General features: G+C 36.9%; 1 protein-coding gene across 2 annotated transcripts in view; it reads left to right on the top strand.

Annotated features, from left to right (window-relative positions):
• Nucleotides 1–17,585, top strand: part of LOC123315343 — a 116,924-nt gene that overhangs the window by 81,275 nt on the left and 18,064 nt on the right. For both annotated transcript variants that reach the window (XM_044901006.1, XM_044901005.1), the window contains exons 8-9: nt 2,670–3,007; nt 4,736–4,922. In XM_044901006.1, the coding sequence (XP_044756941.1) occupies nt 2,670–3,007; nt 4,736–4,922 (525 nt within the window). The remainder of the gene's footprint in view (nt 1–2,669; nt 3,008–4,735; nt 4,923–17,585) is intronic.

Here is a 17,585-nt window from a genome sequence, read left to right as displayed (position 1 = left end):
TATTATGCAGAGTAGGATGTGATTTTTTAAAGAATAAACAACATATTCGCTGACATTCGAAAACATGTGATCAAATTCAAAGCTAAGGACACTGTTCAAACGGTTAGAGTGACTTGGCCAAGAAGTGGCCTCTCCATGCCATATTTCTATGCAAAAAATAGCGTCTACCCATTGAACTCCTTCATTTAACACAATATGCTGAGTAATGGAGCTTTATTTTCCTGCAATTCAGAAATAAACGGGCCATGTGATTTTGATACATCGGCAGAATTTAATGGGGCATAAAAATTCTAATGAAAGAACGATTAATGTGAATTTGAACCTGGATACCATTCGATTAATAATCGTAAATGATTAATAAAAGAGAATTAGTTTGATTGAAGCGTTTTAGTTGAAAAATTTTACACTTAATGGAACTAGATAATTGAATCGTTAAAAAATAACTCCATTTTGTTCATAATGGAAGAAATCTGAAACAAAAGAAACAGAAATTTTCTCTAGGGTTCTTTCATTCTTTCATCTAATCAACAACAAGCGTCCATTGAAATATATGTAATAGAATATCTTCGAATGCTTGTCCCAAAACTGTGAAAACCATCCCAACTGAAGGAAAAATATCGAATTTCACTCTGTTTCGAATCATAAAATGTAGAATCTTTATATGTATATATGGGTTGGTGATGAACCGGACGTTTTCAAGAGGATATCATATTTTCCTTCAGTGTTTTAAATGATAAACAAGAACCTCTTTCAGATAATCAAAATTAGTCAAACCATTGAATACGCATCTACAGTTACTAATTTGGGCTTTCGAATTCATTTTAATTTCATAATAAGTACCTAAATGAAACTGTTCGGAAACTTATAATGCACTATGTAATGAAATTTTAAATCTTATACAAATAATCTCAAGTATGATAATTTTGGTGTGATTTGTACCACAATGTCCCCTTTGTTTGTGAGTTCTTTCAGTTTTCTTTTTCCTAAAGACCTGGCCAGGAAAATGAATTGCATAAGCCCTGCTGACTCGAAATACATTCGCCAAAGCAAACATTTTCCAACATGTATTCGAACAAAAGCTTGCAGGGACTTCTTGTCCATTGTTTCAAACCAGGGTATACCAGCATATAACGAGTCATCCCATCGATACACTTTTAATTGGATCGTTCTCACGAGGTCGCCTAGAAGTATTTACTTTCTTTCCTTGATCAATGCTTTCACCTATTCTTCTCTCGCTCGAGAATACTCCTAATAAGGGCTAATAGGAGACTACGCCTCAGTTTGGTAAAAATGAGAGTTGCATTGTGATCATTTTCGTTCGGAACAGGATACCGCTTTCGATTTCACGTGATAAAAGATGAATTAATAGACGGTCGTCAACTTTTATACGAGTCTCGGAAATGCACACAATCACATTTTTAAATTTTTGTCCAAAAGTTCGTTCCATCAAAAAATTGCAAGAGACAAAAGAGTTCTCCAATTGAATGCACTTTCTAAGGTTAAACAATTTTTGAAGAATTGAAAAAAGGCAGGAAAAGACCTCTCTTTTTCAAGATAAAACGTATACAGGGTGAGTCTTTCACTCGTACGTATATTTCAACAGTACATTCTTGAGGTGAAAAAAAAACACTTTTTTTTTACCATTTTTTCCGAATCGGCTCGGTTTAAAAGATACAGGCTGTTGAAAAACCATAACAAAATGTTATTTTTAGTTCTTTATCACAAACGGTTTTATCGAATTGAATTGATTTCGGAATATAGTTTTTCATTCATTGAATGAATCTTTTTCGAACACAAGAATCACTCGTGACCTCCAGTTTTCTCCTTATGACCATTACGTACCATAAAAATTACAAAAATTCAAAGACTCCAACTCTTGAAATTAAAACGTTTTGTAAAATAGAAGTATTTTTCATATTTTCTCTTAGAATGCGCCATTTTCGAGTAATTTGATATTCAAAAATTAAAAAGAACCTATATGTGAAATTTGAAGAACTGTGTAACTCTGGCTGAATGAAAACTCTGTTTAAAAGATCCAGAGATGTGTAGTATCACAGATTTAGTTAGTTATTCTCAAGGTATTTTTGTTTTTACAGAGGTGGCACAGCTCATTATGAAAACTTAATATGACTATAACTTTTTATCAGGGGCGAATCGGACAAACTGGTATAGGAAAAAAGTGTTTCTCTTAACCTCCAGAATCTAATGTTAAAATATTTGTACGAGTCAAAGACTCACCCTGTATATCCAAGAAATATATTTTTTGAGGATTTTTCTTGAAAAGACTCTTAATGCATCAATCAAAATCAACCATTTCAGAGAAATTTGAGATTGACTAGCAATGTGAATCAAATTTGTTGTTCAGAGGACAAGAAATCATAAAAAGTGCGTAGGAATGAATAATGCGAAATATTGAGCTTTTCGAATGGATTCATTCTAGAAATGTCTTCTTGCGGGTACTATAACCCCCAGAAATAGGGTGTTGATTATAGGTTTTTCCTTAAATCACTTGAAAACAGTTATATCATGTATTAATCGCTCAAAGACCCCTGGTGTTATTCGATTCACCTTGTATAACAGGTGATAATTAATACAGAATTCATTCCACTACATTAAATTCGGTGAACCTTCAGAAGTCCTTATTTCAATCTTTTATTTTTTTTTTGCAGCTTGCATCAAACCCAAACAACACCATTCGTCGGCTCAGATCTTCCATACAGACCTCGACGTACCCGACGGAGGTTCTTCGGCGGCACATCTACTTGATCTAGTGCGACATCTGTCGTCACAAGCTGACCGCCATGTGACTGTGATGGGCGCTAACGTCAGCCGCCACTCGTCCAAAGGCCTGTCTGGCCGTAGATCCCAGTCCAGCGGCAGCATATGCAACGGCAAGGGAAGGCACAGCAAAGGGGAGTTCTGCGGCAGTCTGCCAAGCTATCTGGACGAGAGGGATACTGGGGGATGCAACAATAACTACGATTGCGAGAAAGCAGCCGTTGATGAGGTAAGCCAATCGAGAATACCAAGAAAAAGATGGTATTGAATCTACTAACAGTACAAAGGGTGTTTGTAAATAAAGAGATAAGAACAGTAAGATAAGATAAGTTAGTTCTATTCCTCCTCAATACAAATTTAAGAAACATCCTGCTCAATTTATTGCAAAAGACGTGGTTGAAGATCCCGGAACTGTTGGAGCGTTTCTGGCTTTGGCCTGTGGCCATCAAGAGCTCTTCGTTATAAGCGTCAACCGTGCTCGATTGGATTTAGGTCAGGAGATCTTGGAGGTAATGCTAGATGTGGTTTCCTGGTCTCCTCTAGTAGTAATCACCTGCTGGAATGAATGGGTCCTTGCACTGTCATCCAGATAAATGGTTTTTAAATTCGCTTATGAATCAGCTCTGCTAGTGAAACAAACTCCACCCCAAACCATCCTCCAACGCTATTTGGCACAATCTATAGAGTTTGCGTTCGAGTATTAGTCTGGACTAGGCATTATGTAGGCTATAGTATTCAAAGCAAGCTCAACCTGCTGTTGAACTCCGTTAAGACGGAAATAGACACCATGTGATGTCTTCAAAATGGTATTATGTGTAAAAGTGCACTGTGACAATCAGGGTGACCCTAGACAGTTGTTAACCCATGCACTTAATTTAACCACAAATCTTTGACTTCTGTTTACTCCTCTAGAGAGAAAACCACGCCACAAAACTTGAACCCTTCCATCTAGATTGGTTGGACATACTGATCTCAATATTAATGTTCTCTAATACAACTCTTCCGAACGAGCTTTCGAGGGTACTCTGGACTACTAGAAGGTTTGAAAATTTGCAGTTCACTCAGATAAATCGATATCCTGGCATTCTCCTTCCTGCATGATTCTGACTATAGGTTCATGGGTTGAATTATTCAACCACCACAAGTGTTTCACTACCACAGTGACATCTTCAGGTGATTGGATGCATATCAAGTATCGACCACATCAATCCAATATCCAACTATTCTTGATTTTGGTTGCGTAATTTCATTTCTGTGAAAATGGCCCTTGTGAATGTAACCCAGAGCTTCGCTCGAATGAAATGAACCCCCATTTCGATCCTTTCCAACACGTCATACGCACGAGCCCAGTTTTTCATTAAAATTACCGAAACGCCGCTGTGGAGCAAAGAACGCCATCCGCATGAAGAAATAGCCCGAGTTTTCATTTATAAAATATATATACAGCGATTGTCTGGAAAAAGAATACATAAGCGAGGTATGTCTGATGTAGACAAAAACGTGTCCCTCCATTTGGGATATGTACGCTGCTCTGTAAGAGATGAAAAATAGGTTTTGTGCAACGTCGGTTTTCTCATCTTATCACGGAATGATACGAGAGTGATTGTATGAAAAGAAAATTGTAACATAACGTATACAATGTGTACAACTGTATTATTGTAGAAGACGTTGTAGACAAAAAATAATTTCGAAAAAAGGTGATAATGATAAAACTCTACAATTTTCATTGGCAATACCTATTTCATCAGCTGATACTCAACAAAGAATATTCAATTGAAGCATAGAACATAATAATGAAAAACAGAATAATAAATAATAAACAGAATAATAAGAAAGCTCTCATATCATTCCGTTTGATATCTGGAATTCACATTCTTAGATATCTTATATTTTTCAATATGTTCTCTATGCTAGTTGAATAGGTGTTGAAAATTCACGAGTTGAATATTCTTTTCAGGTTCCTAGAATACCACCATTAGGGGATGGCGCTCCTTTACATTGGAAATTCTCAGATACGCAAACAGCACTTTGCGACCAAGGCTACGGTTCTGAACGATCACCTGAAGAGGAGTATCCTCCACCACTACCTGAACACGACCATCATTTTCTAGAACCCCATGAATGTTACCCCTTCATCACTCCCGGTAAGACAAAGTGAAGAATTCTTGTAGATATCCAAGTTTTACAAACCGCTACCCTGGAGATGAATCTGAAGCCATACACAATTGCAAAACATCATTTCATCCACTATTAAAGTCTCTTCTAGATAGCTACTGGCAATAATTCGATGAATATCAGTAAAGGAATAGATTAAGTACCATCCTAATCGATTTTTATATATTTTCGTTTACTGGTTCTACTTACCAAATGGTGAAACTTCGAACGAGAACCAGCTGGCGACAATCAGTCGAGGTATGTCTCCATCCGAGACTATTCCAGTCTCGTGTACTCCACTGCCTTCAGTAATTGTCTGTTTAGCGTCACGGAGGCGTTCAATGGCATGATATAATCTTCCGAATAAGGTGTCACTACCGAGGGGTCTGAATGTTACAGTGTCAAACGCGACCGGCAATTTCTGATTCAAGTCATCCTCGAAGCTTCCTCGGTGTGACAGCCATTCATTCTGGAAATTGGTCTGATTGGATGGACTGTTCCGCATCGCGAGGCATCTATTTCTGATGCTTCTCATATTGGAGAGTCTATTGAAGCTCGAACTTACTGAGACGATATTAACGTTACAGCTGTCGCAGCTTTCATAATATTCTGACGGAATCGGATCGTGGCATCTAAGGAGATATCTGGAGAATTTGTAATGAGACAGAACCTTTAATTATCCGGAGTACGAGTGAATAAAGACGGGGTTTCTTTTGATCGATTGACATAAGTGCGGAGGAAATCTCGTAATTCAATATATTGGGGAGATTTCTTTGGTACTTTCAGAAATATTATGGTGAGTTTCTGGATTTCTGTTGACAAAGAAGGATGATGTAATGAAATGAAAAGAAATACAAGACATGGGGGCAAAATGATCTTGGTCGTCAGCCCATATAGCTTTAATGAAGTATATTACTACTCTTTCTGCATCTCCTACTAATACTTCAACTACCACTACAAACATTTCTACTCTACTACTACTACTCCTCTGTCAAGACATGAACATTGAAAAAGACTCTATAAATGGAGGCTGGCACTGTATGCCAGACAGTAAAGCAGCACCCAAATATTTTACCTGAACTAAAAATTCCTTCCATAAGTTGATGATCTTATTCAGTTTACTATTGGCTGACAGTGAAAGGAGTTAAGTAGTCATTAGCAAAAGAAGAGACTTGTACTCAAGGGAACAAGAACAAAACAAGACAAAGTTGAGAATCACTGATAATTGCGCTTTAGAAGAGACGATAAAAATGCTGAGCACGACTTCCATAACTCCCTAGCCTTGATAACATTAAGAAGATCAAGCTAAATGGAACCCCAAGAAGAGTTCACTTTCAACATCATCTTCCATGCCTTGGGAGCAAGGCATTGGATGAGGAATTCAAATTACACTTCTTTCATGAGCAGAATATAGCGAAAATTTATAAGGGGGCTGTAATGATTAATAATGCGGACTGAGTACAAGATTTATCGCTATATCTTCCACGAGTGAAAAACACATCCTGTATAAATCCATCCAGAGCACTGACCGAGATTCCAACCCTGACACTTTCCAACAAATAACTTCACACTACGTTACTTTTATTGTTCCAGCATTCCGAATGCTCCAGAAGCTCTCTACGATATTATTTTTTCACCCCTGGCATTGTAAATCCTGAAAACTTTGTGTAAGCCTGACTAATGCTAATGAGCCTGCGTAACAGTAAGTTGCAAAGTAGGCCCTGGAGAGCGCTATGGCTCTTGGACGTAGGTTCCGGCATGCAGGCCACGATCCTCTGGGCTGCATTTGAATATTCGTTGGAGATGAGTCGGGTGCAAAAAAATGAAATATTTCTCTATATGGGAAAATGGGCAATGTGGAAATTTTCAAAACTTCAAAGGTTTTTTTTTGTCTAGCAGGTGCAACATCTGCAAGTCAGACGAACCACCCTATCCGGAGGGGGAAAAAGTATCTCGAGACCCACTAAAAACCCTTAACTGCTTCTTGAATATTGGTTCCGGGCATTTGTCTATAAACCGTTCATCTCTTAGTCGGTTTTCTTCTCGCACACTGCCGTGATGGGATTTATGTGTTTATCCTCTATTGGATGACCCTTTATTGGATTTTTCAATAAGTTTCTGTTCTTATTTTAATCTCTTTTTAATTGATCTCTTTGTTTCCTTCGGTAAATTCGCTTTCTCCTTTTGTCTTGTTCTCCTTTGGGTTGTAGTCCACTAGTCTCCTGAGTTCTTGATTCGGATGAGTTTTCGCTGTTTCGAATAATTTCTCTGCTTTTCTGTTCATGAATTCCGTTATGGTTTCCCATTTTAGGTCCCTATAATTCTGTCTATTCCTGACAAACCAAGGTGCATCTATTGCATATCAGTAGCAGCTTGTTTTCAGTGGCCTGAATTGTTTTGATATGGCTCTTTGCCGCGAATCTCCAGGCAACTGATCCATAAGTCAATTGAGGCCTAGCAATGGGCTAGGGTTCCAAATTGTTCAACCACCTTCCTGTAGAAATGAGATGCCTTGACTGTCGTCGGTTCAAAAAGGCTGTCAAATCGTTATTGTTGAATAAAGGATATTATAGTGTGGCGGAATATTTAAATGACAAATTGTCCTAGAAATTTTAATTTTTATTGATTAACGTTTTTTACTATTAATTGTGTGTTATTGTATATTTGTATTATTTTTATTGTTTGTAATTGTATAATGACGTATCCTATACATAACTATATGTCAGAAAGGATTCAATATATATTATATTATATTATATTATATTATAATGGCTTTAGTAATCTACAATTTTGTCTCTTTCGACATGTGACTTCTTTTTCCTATCAAGGGTAGAGTCCATTCATCGCTGCTCTTGTTTTGTCGATTGAGTGTTTGATATGACTTTTCCAAGTAAGTCCTTTGTCAAACGTTATTCCTAAATATTTGGCTTCATTTTTCCAATCGATTTCTTCACCGTCAACTTCTAGATTCGCTGTGGTTCGGAGTCTTCTCTTCTGAAGTAATATTGCTTAGCTCTTTAGTCCATTGAGCTTGATTTTCCTCTTTATGCACCAGTCATTTGTTTCGTCAATTATTTCTTGTAGAACTTGTTCTATTACTTCTGGATTGCGGTGTCGAGTTACTATGCCTGTGTCGTCAGTATATAACGTTAACATGGTTCTTGGATTCTTCGGAATATCGTGAAAGTATATGTTATACAGAAGTTGCCCAAGTACTGAGCCTTGGGGTACTCCAGCCTCTATATCACTTGTTGTGGGCATTCTCCTTCCACTAACACGTAAAATCTTCTATTTTTGAGATAATTCCTGATCGACTTGCATATTCTGATCGAATATCCAGCACATCTCATCATGTATATTAATCCTTCATGCCATACTCTGTCGAATGCTCTGGCGACGTCTAGTAAAACAAGACTTCACAGGTGGAATTAATATTGTGACATCAATCTGCATGTATTCTATCGAGGACTGTCCTAACATACCAGATTATTGCTCCATTAGTTATTATCGATCTCACAATTATGACGTAGGTACATCCATCGCTATATTTTTGGGTTAGATCCCCTAGTTCTTTTGACTAAGACCACCGTTTTTTTTTTGTAGAAAAGATATTCGAATGGTGTAAAGATTGATATAGAAAAATTTTTTAGGAATAAAAGATTTCAGTTTATGAAATATCCACAAAAACGCGAGGTAGCAGACATTGGAACTATTTTCCGATCTACCTTGGAATCGAATCAAGTTCATTGGTAGCTCAACTGTCCCACATCGAGGAACCTGAAATGTGTTTCATTCCTTTTTCGTATTTCATCACGAATTCCCACCCGTTCGAAGATCGAAGTTACGGACGTGAAAGATGGTCCTTAACTCAATATCAAACTTCTCGCGAAGGAGGTCTCGAAATTATTACTCATGCGAGAGGTTTCCAAATCCGGAAACTTTTCCACGCCTTGCTCTTGCGAGAGCCAGAACGGATTCATCTTTACTCCCGATGGATCACATTCCAGTCTCTGCTGAATGCATAAATATAATCTTTTGAAGCCTTCAGAAATTCGGGCCTCTTTAAATACCGCCATATTGCGTCAAACTTCGTGTATGAGTTCGTTACCGGGGAGCTCCCAAAGGGTGAAAAATTTTCATCGTCCCAAAACACCTGAGTTCCTTGAATCCGGAGATGGAGGGGAGGATGATGTTTTGACAGGGGAGTTTGAATGCTTCCTCGGTTCATATCGTTATTTACTGAAAGGAAACGTGAATAAAACGAGGCCAAGGAGACTTTGAATCAGGAGCTTTTGCTCGCTAATTAAAATTCATTACTAGAGCGGTCAACCTTCCATGTGCTGAACTAGCCCAACGCTGCTTGACTGCCAGAAAAATTCCAGATTTTTCCAGAATGCAAATCTGAGAGAGCTGTGAACCAGTAATTGGTGGTAGATTAACGTTCTGAAAGTTTTTGCAGAAGTCTATAGAGATCGGGAGAATAGTTCCTGAGATACATACTGATTTTTATTTTGAAAAATTCAGAGTATAACGGATGCATAAAATGCATGAAATTCACATGAGGTGCCTACCTGACTCTATTTTATAATAAAACTTAATTACATCAAACATTCCAAGTATACAAAAGAAGTCAAATTTTAAAGATGCTACAACAACGCTAGTGATTATTATATGCTCCTCGAAAATATTGATTTGATCCTAGAAAAATCAATGTAACACAACTATAGTGTTTTTTCTGTCATTTTCAATGTATACTCCATTCACATTTATTTTAGCAGTCGGTTGGCCATGAAATAATTTTCTCAAGTTCTTATAACTAAAACGGAGTAAGGTTGGCACTCATGAAATGTCATTAATGTCATAACGCCGTTGCCACAACTTATATCAATTCTCATTACGAAATTGCCGAAAGTGATTGAAAAAAAGACAGGGTTTCAGTGCTATTTAGAATTCAGGTCCGCTCATTCAAATAGTTATACCCTGATATTCTAAAATCCACAATACGTCAGACGGTAGCGAACATATTCAATGTAAGAGAACTTATATAATGTTTCATCTGAATCTAAACGACTTATATTTCAGCTAAATATTTCCACAATCAGAAAGATTGTGAATGAAGAAGATGACAAAGAATTTCCTTCTATTGGGAGACCCAAAAAAGTGGTGGCATTCGAGAATTTTATGTTTGAGTGAATTAATGCGAAAAGTTAACTACAGGATTTTCGATGAATGTCATCGTAGAATAAGTTCCCGATTTTCCTATTTTTCATTTGATTTGTCCTATACATTGTAAATGTCTCAAGGTACCAATAAATACCTAATTATTTTTATTATATCAATATGTATTAAGATGAACAGCCACAAATACGTGCCAGTTGTCCTGTTACTTCCTTTTACTTATATTGATGTAAGATGATTTTTGTTGAAGAATTTATCACTCTTGTAATTATCTGTTAATTCCTTCGGGAGATACCCATTCCCAACCACTGCAACGTATGCATTTCATCTTCAGGTTAATATTTTTGAAATCTACAACTGATGTAACGTACTCAAACTTTAGATAAAGAAGATAACGAACATTAACTCTCCTCAAGCTAGTACATATCATGATATTATACTGATCTCTTGTATTTTCCATGCAATAAACTGGATTTGGTATGCCTTCAATCAGTTTGTATAGACTTATGTTCGTTACATATTTTCCGAAGAGATTCGACATTGTGATAAAATACGTAATAACAGAAACTTTTACGTAGAACGGGCAACATAGCGTTGATTTAAAACCCAAAAATGTTTTGACAAGCGTCATAACCCCACATTTTCGTACTATACAGAGTGAAATGTGTCAAATTTCCATGGCCAACCGAGTGCTAAAATAAAAGTGAATGGAGTATAGATATACGGATTTGTTACCGTTTTGAGATTGTATAGGGAAAAAACACAATTGGTCCCTTTGTCTATAATAAAATCTCGTGAAATCTGTACTGGGTACGGTCCAGTTTCCGCCTGCAAATGAAAACACGTAAAGTTTCCGACTGATAAATTTCAAATGGAGGTTCTGTTACCTGAATTTGTTTTGAACGTGCGTTCGCACAGACGTTTTCTGCGAATACTGAATATTTGATAATTCCCATGGAAAGTGAAGTTCATTGTTGTAGGTATATAATGAAAGTTATATATGCTTTTCATTCAGTCAGCTGGAGTTCAAATCTTTCATGGGGAGACATGGACATGAAAGGCAGAAGGGAGAATAGCCTAAAACGTGTGAAAGTGCCCCATCCATTTAACTCAATTCTCAATTATTTTTCGCTTATGACTTTTGGGAAAATTTCGTTATGTATCATTATTTCTTTATTATAGGAAAAAACTTGAATCCATCCTTTAGATATACAAGAGCCTATAAGCTCTCCTAGATTTCATCCAACTGAGGTGAGGTATTATTATTAGTTTTCAGGGTATTTTATGACCGTATACAATGTTAGGACTATTCAACTCAAGTGTAATTAACACAGAGGCCTGAAATTAGACTCAATTTAGAGCCAAAGCTAGGATATAGGACATAGGACAACTTCTAGCCTATATATTACTATATGAAGACTATAGTCTAAACACAAACCACAATCTCCTACTGACGAGTTCAAATTCTATTTCTCTCCTGTTTGGTAATGAACTATCTCCAGATTGATATAACTAATGACTTTCATAGGGAAATGCTCCATTATGATGTATACTTTCCTTAAGAAGATTAAGATTGGAAAATTTCAGAGAACAGTTGTAATAACTTGTTCTGAAACGATGGGTTAATTAGTTTACATTCATTATTTATCTTCCGACACCATTATGGTGTTGAGTAATACGCAATTCTGGGATAAAAAACGAACTCAACCTTGATAAGTCTGAGTTTTTCCCTCTTGGTCATAAACTGGTCAACCAGAAATCAATTACGAATGAACGGGAAGATGAGGCTCTGATAGCATAATTGGAAATTGAGCAATGAATTTTATTCTTCGAATTAGACAGATCTGTTATAGTCGTTTCTCGCTGGGATTTCACTTTCCATTTTTACCTTATTATAAATGTTGTAGTTATCTTTCCTCATCAAGTGTGATTGACGATTTACCTCAATATTTTTAACGTAAACGTTGTTTTCTCAGAAAACAACTAGACATTTCTGTCTAGTAGATCCATAATATATCAGCAAAACTGGAGTCTTCTATCTGGATCATCTTCGGTGAGTTCCTGGTGTATTATCATTTTATACCAATGAAATTTCAGTGTTTTAAGATGTCTCGTCACTAAAAACTAGCTAATTCCGAGTTGCCTAATAGCTATCTGCATAGTGAGGATATGAGGATTTCTTCGAAGAGAGAGAAGTACATTTTTTGGCATATTCAGTTGGAAAACCCCAACGATGATTATTTCTTTTCTTGAATGCTTTTTATGTTTGACGAAAATAGTTAACGAATACCTCTTGACATCCTATTTCCTGCAGGAATAATTTCATTGATTTGAATCAGTCCTTATTTTTCAAATTACCGTAGATTCGGGTGACTTGGGACGATTGTTGAATTCAACTTGTCATATTTTCAAAACGGTGACCTATTTTTATCTGAAAAAGAGGTTCAAATATGCTTAATGACTTGTTTAGGATATATACCATGCTTCGGAATTCGGAAAAAAATAAAATATACTTGTCCCAAGTCACCCACCGCTTTGGGAGGCTTGGGACACAATTGAAATCTATTGATTTCTCAACTTTCAATTGAAATAGGTGACTTGAGACGGTGTGTAGTTTTGAAAAATTAGAATTTGTGATTATATAGTTGACATTCGGGTTAAATGATTAACCCCTATTACAGCGCTAGTAAATATATTGCAACTCAAATATGAAAAAACTAAACAAAACAAGGAAACTTTGATTTATTTCATTCTTTGGTGATTTCTTTGTGGAAATAACGTAAATAATAATATCCTGCGAAAAATCGGCATATTTCCTGGTGCCAATGCGCCGCTTGTATCTATTCGTCCCAAGTCACCCTATGAAACAACAACAAAAATGAATGAGATCCGTATTGCCGTTTGATTTGTAAACAACCTTGTTTTATGACATATCTAATATCTCAATACTCCTCGTATCCAAAAAAAAAAAATACCCATGCACAAAGTGAAACAGTTTCTAGTGTACAAGACACTAGAAAGAATAAGGGCCATAAAAAACGCGCTTTTACTCTCCCGAATTCGTTGATTTTTCCTGTCAATTCAAACGCTCTGATCACGGCAAACTCAACAGGAATTAATTGTTAAATTAACCGAAAAGACGCTACACAATCATATAAGTTTGTGGCTTCACTCATAAATGGTATGAAACAAAGAAATCTGCAAGGGGGGTAACTGTCCCAAGTTACAGGACTGACCCAAGTCACCCGAATCTACCGGTAGTTGATTTATGCTAATTGCATATATGATATGCATGTGTAATTTAAGGATAGTCATAAAAAATTCAGATTGCCCTTATAAATTATATGTAGATTGCGACAAATCTCAAATTTCGGACACGCTGATGTATAACATCATCATCATCAGCATTTATTGTGCCCATCAAAATCACAATCTTAAGACACGTCAATTGTTGACTTGTACAAAAAGCAAACAAAATATTCACCTTTTCACTCACAAAAAACATCTTCTAAAATAAAAAAAAAGCAATTCAAAATACTAACTTCGTATTTATATCAAAAAAACTGTTTTCGATTTACGGAATTTATTCCAAGTTATAGACTCGCACTGTTTAGATACAAATAAACAACCTATTGGAAGAATCGTTTCGATTCTTTCCCACTCTTTGCAGTAATGACTCAATATTTGAATCGGAGCCCTCAACGACTTAATGATACAAAACCTTGCGCTGAAATACTAATGACCACATTCCTTCTACTCGAAAAAGTTCTTATTACGGGATATACATCAACAACAGTCCGCATAAAAATTTTCTAACAAGATTTATAGGGTTCACTGCATGACATACCTAAAGAGCACTCCATATTGCTTTCATCAAACGAACTAATGAGAGCACCCGGAGATTGGAGATGGGAGAGGAGCAGGAAAAAGTTGATTACTATTCGGAACTTGTTTTCAATTTGCAGTTGCGAAGCACTCTGATGTTCTTAAATAAATAAATTGCAGGGCTCTCGCAGCCATAAATTGAAGAAAGTGCTCGCATTTTTTAAATTCACGTATCGAGGGGGACTCTTACCGGTTGTCCAATGAATGGAGTCTTTTTCAGAGGATATTTTGTCGACTTCAGCTGGGGATTTTCGAAATTCGTGAAATTTCATTGCCACGAGATGGAATATTCTTCTGCGAAGATGTATTGATATCTATTTAGCCTAGACTAGTTTCATGCATAAAAAAAATATTGCGTTACCATAGCAACGAACATTAACTCATTAGAAGTGTCAGTGTGAAGTTTGAGGTCAAAAAAGTAAACCAGAGTTACGCAATAAATTAAACGAAAGAAGGTGTCCACCGAAATTGTGAATATCGAGCCAGCATCAAGTACCTGTATTTAAAAGGGTTAAGAGGTAAGCAGATTTACGAAGATGTGCTTAATAACCTTGGTGATCAATGTCCGTCGTATGCGACCGAGAAAAATTGAACTGCAAGCTTCAAAAAAGGTAAATTTTCCATTGAAGATGATGACCGATCGAGAATGAAAATTTCTGTGTCTGTCCCCGAAAATATCGATGCAGTTCAGAACATGATTTTATCAGACCGTCGAAATGGGCTAAACGGATATCTGAAGCACTGAATATTTTATACGAAAGCGTTCATCATATAGTTCACGTCAATTTGGACATGAGAAAAATTGCTGCAAAATGGATCCCCAAATGTTCGAATTTTGACCAAAAGCGTGCAAGGGTAGAAGCATCGCGTTCGATCTGTGCTTGATTTGAAAACGATGTAGACTTCTTAAACCGAATTGTTACTATTGATGAGACTTGGGTACATTTCTACGATCCAGAAACAAATCAACAATCGATGGAATGGCGACACTCTGGTTCTACAAGACCTAAGAAGTTTCGTGTCCAAAAATCTTCTGGAAAAGTTCTTGCTTCAGTATTTTGGGATTGCCATGGAGTAATCATGATTGATTTTTTGGATAAGGGAAGAACAATAACTGGAGATTACTATTCGACATTACCGACCGCTCTACGGAAAAAAATTAAAGAGAAAAGACGCTGAAAGCTATCCAGAGGTGTTTTGTTTTTGCAGGACAAAGCCCATGCACACAAATCTCATGTTGCCATGCAAAAAATTCGTGATTTAGGGTTTGAATTACTAGAACACTCCCCTTCTTCACCAAATTTGGCTACATCCGACTATCATCTCGTTCCTCAACTGAAAAAAAGTTTAAAAGGTCGTGAATTTTCCTCCAACGAGGAGGTAATAAATGCTGTGGAGGTCTTATTTGCAGAGCAAGAAGAAACATTTTTTTGAAAGGTCTAGAGACGTTGCATGTTCGCTGTAATAAATTTGTCCAATTAAGAGGAGAATATGTTGAGTAATAAAATATTTTGACATTGAAATTTTGTTGGTTCTATAGTAAATTTCTTTTTCAAATTCCTTTGTCCAATAGGAAGGGAATATAGTTCCTATTCCCCAACTTTTCCAGTTTTGCCTAAACCTAATCAACATTCCGTGTTTCCGAAAACTTGCAATTCGCCCCTGTGCTAAGGCATGACTCATCCTTATCATTCCCACCACTTTACGTTGCATCGTTGAGGAATAATATTCCAGGAAATTGAAGTAATCTAACAGAATGCGAACGAAGGAAAACATTCGTTACCATATTCGAATGAGCCATATTATAGAATATGCTGAAGTTATTAAATTGCTTCAGAGCGCAACCCCAGATCCTGCATCTGCAATATTGAATGTTGCAGCAGCGATGGCAACCATGGCCCATTTTCGCCTGAGCTCTAAGAGGGAACTAAAAGAAAATGGTTGTACTCAGAAGAATTACTGCGTTCTACATCGTAAAATCGGTAATTGCATCTGCTGTGAAGTAGCTACTGATCTGAAGTGTCTATTATATGGATACATTCATTTTCTGTATTGAAATTGCTTTCACGAAAGTAACGTTCACTCCATAAAATCGATAGGTGCGAGAATGTGAGATATAATATTCCACTTCAAGAACTCTTTTTATGACGATTTTGAGTTTTAGTTTCCAGTTGTGTTGAACTCTTATTGTTTAATAATTGCAATATCTGAACTTATGAATTGGAGAAAAAATCGTGGAAGGGATTGTTTTTGGGGGGGAAAATCTGCAAGTCAGATGAACCACCCTCTCCTGAGGGGGAACAAGTGTGGGGATTCTCACTCTCCTGAGCTCGAGACCCACTAAAAACCCTTAACTGCTTCTTGAATATTGGTTCCGGGCATTTGCCTTCAAACCGTTCATCTCTTAGTCGGTTTTCTTCTCGCACACTATCGTGCTGGGATTTATATGTTTATCCTCTACTGGATAACACTTTATTGGATTAATCAATAAGTTTCAGTTCTTATTTTAATATCATTTCAATTGATCTTTTGGTCTCCTTCGGTAAATTCGCATTCTCCTTTTGTCTTCCACTGAGTCGTAGTTCACTAGTCTCCTGAGTTCTTGATTCGGATGGTTTTTCGCTGTTTCGAATAATTTCTCTGCTTTTCTGTTCATTAATTCCGGTGTTCATGGTTTCCCATTTTAGATCCCTATAAATCTTTCTACTGCTGACAAACCAAGGTGCATCTATTGCAAATCGTAGTAGCTTGTTTTCAGTGGCCTGAATTCTTTTGATATGGCTCTTTGCCGCGAAACCCCAGGCAACTGATCCATAAGTCAGTTGAGGCCTAGCAACGGCTTTGATTATCTTCAATTTTATCTCTTTCGACATGTGGCTTTTTCTTCCTATCAGAGGGTAGAGTCTATTCATCGCTGCTTTCGTTCTGTCGATTGCTTGTTTGATATGACTTTTCCAAGTAAGTCTAGATTCGTCGTGGGTCGCAGTCTCCTCTTCTGCAGTAATATTGCTTGGCTCTTTTGTCCATTGAGCTTGATTTTCCACTTTATGCACCAGTCATTTGTTTCGTCAATCGTTTCTTGTAGAACTCGTTCTATTACTTCTGGGTTGCGGTGTCGAGTTGCTATGCCTGTGTCGTCAGCATATAACGTTAGCATGGTTCTTGGATTCTTCGGAATATCCCGAATGTATATGTTGTACAGAACTGGCCCAAGTACTGATCCTCGGGGTACTTCAGCCACTATGTCTTTTGTTATGGAGCATTCTCCTTCCACTTTCACGTAAAATCATATATTTTTGAGATAATTCCTGATCAACTTGCATATTTTCATCGAATATCCAGCACATCTCATCTTATATATTGATCCTTCATGCCATACTCTGTAGAATGCTCTGGCGATGTCTAGTAAAACAAGACCTGTAGCTTGTTTATTTTGGAATCCCTCTGTAATGTATTCTGTGAGCCTTAATAATTGTTGCTCTGTGGAATGCTCTCTTCTGAATCCGAACTGTTCTGGTGGTATTAGTTTCATATTTTCGGTTTCCTCATTTAGCCTCGTGGCTATAATTCTTTCTACTACTTTTCCTAAC

The sequence above is a fragment of the Coccinella septempunctata genome, chromosome 6, assembly GCF_907165205.1.
Source record: "Coccinella septempunctata chromosome 6, icCocSept1.1, whole genome shotgun sequence".
Taxonomy (NCBI): Eukaryota; Metazoa; Arthropoda; class Insecta; order Coleoptera; family Coccinellidae; genus Coccinella; species Coccinella septempunctata.
Note: the sequence above shows the minus strand (reverse complement) of the source record. Positions and strands in the feature narration are given on the sequence as shown.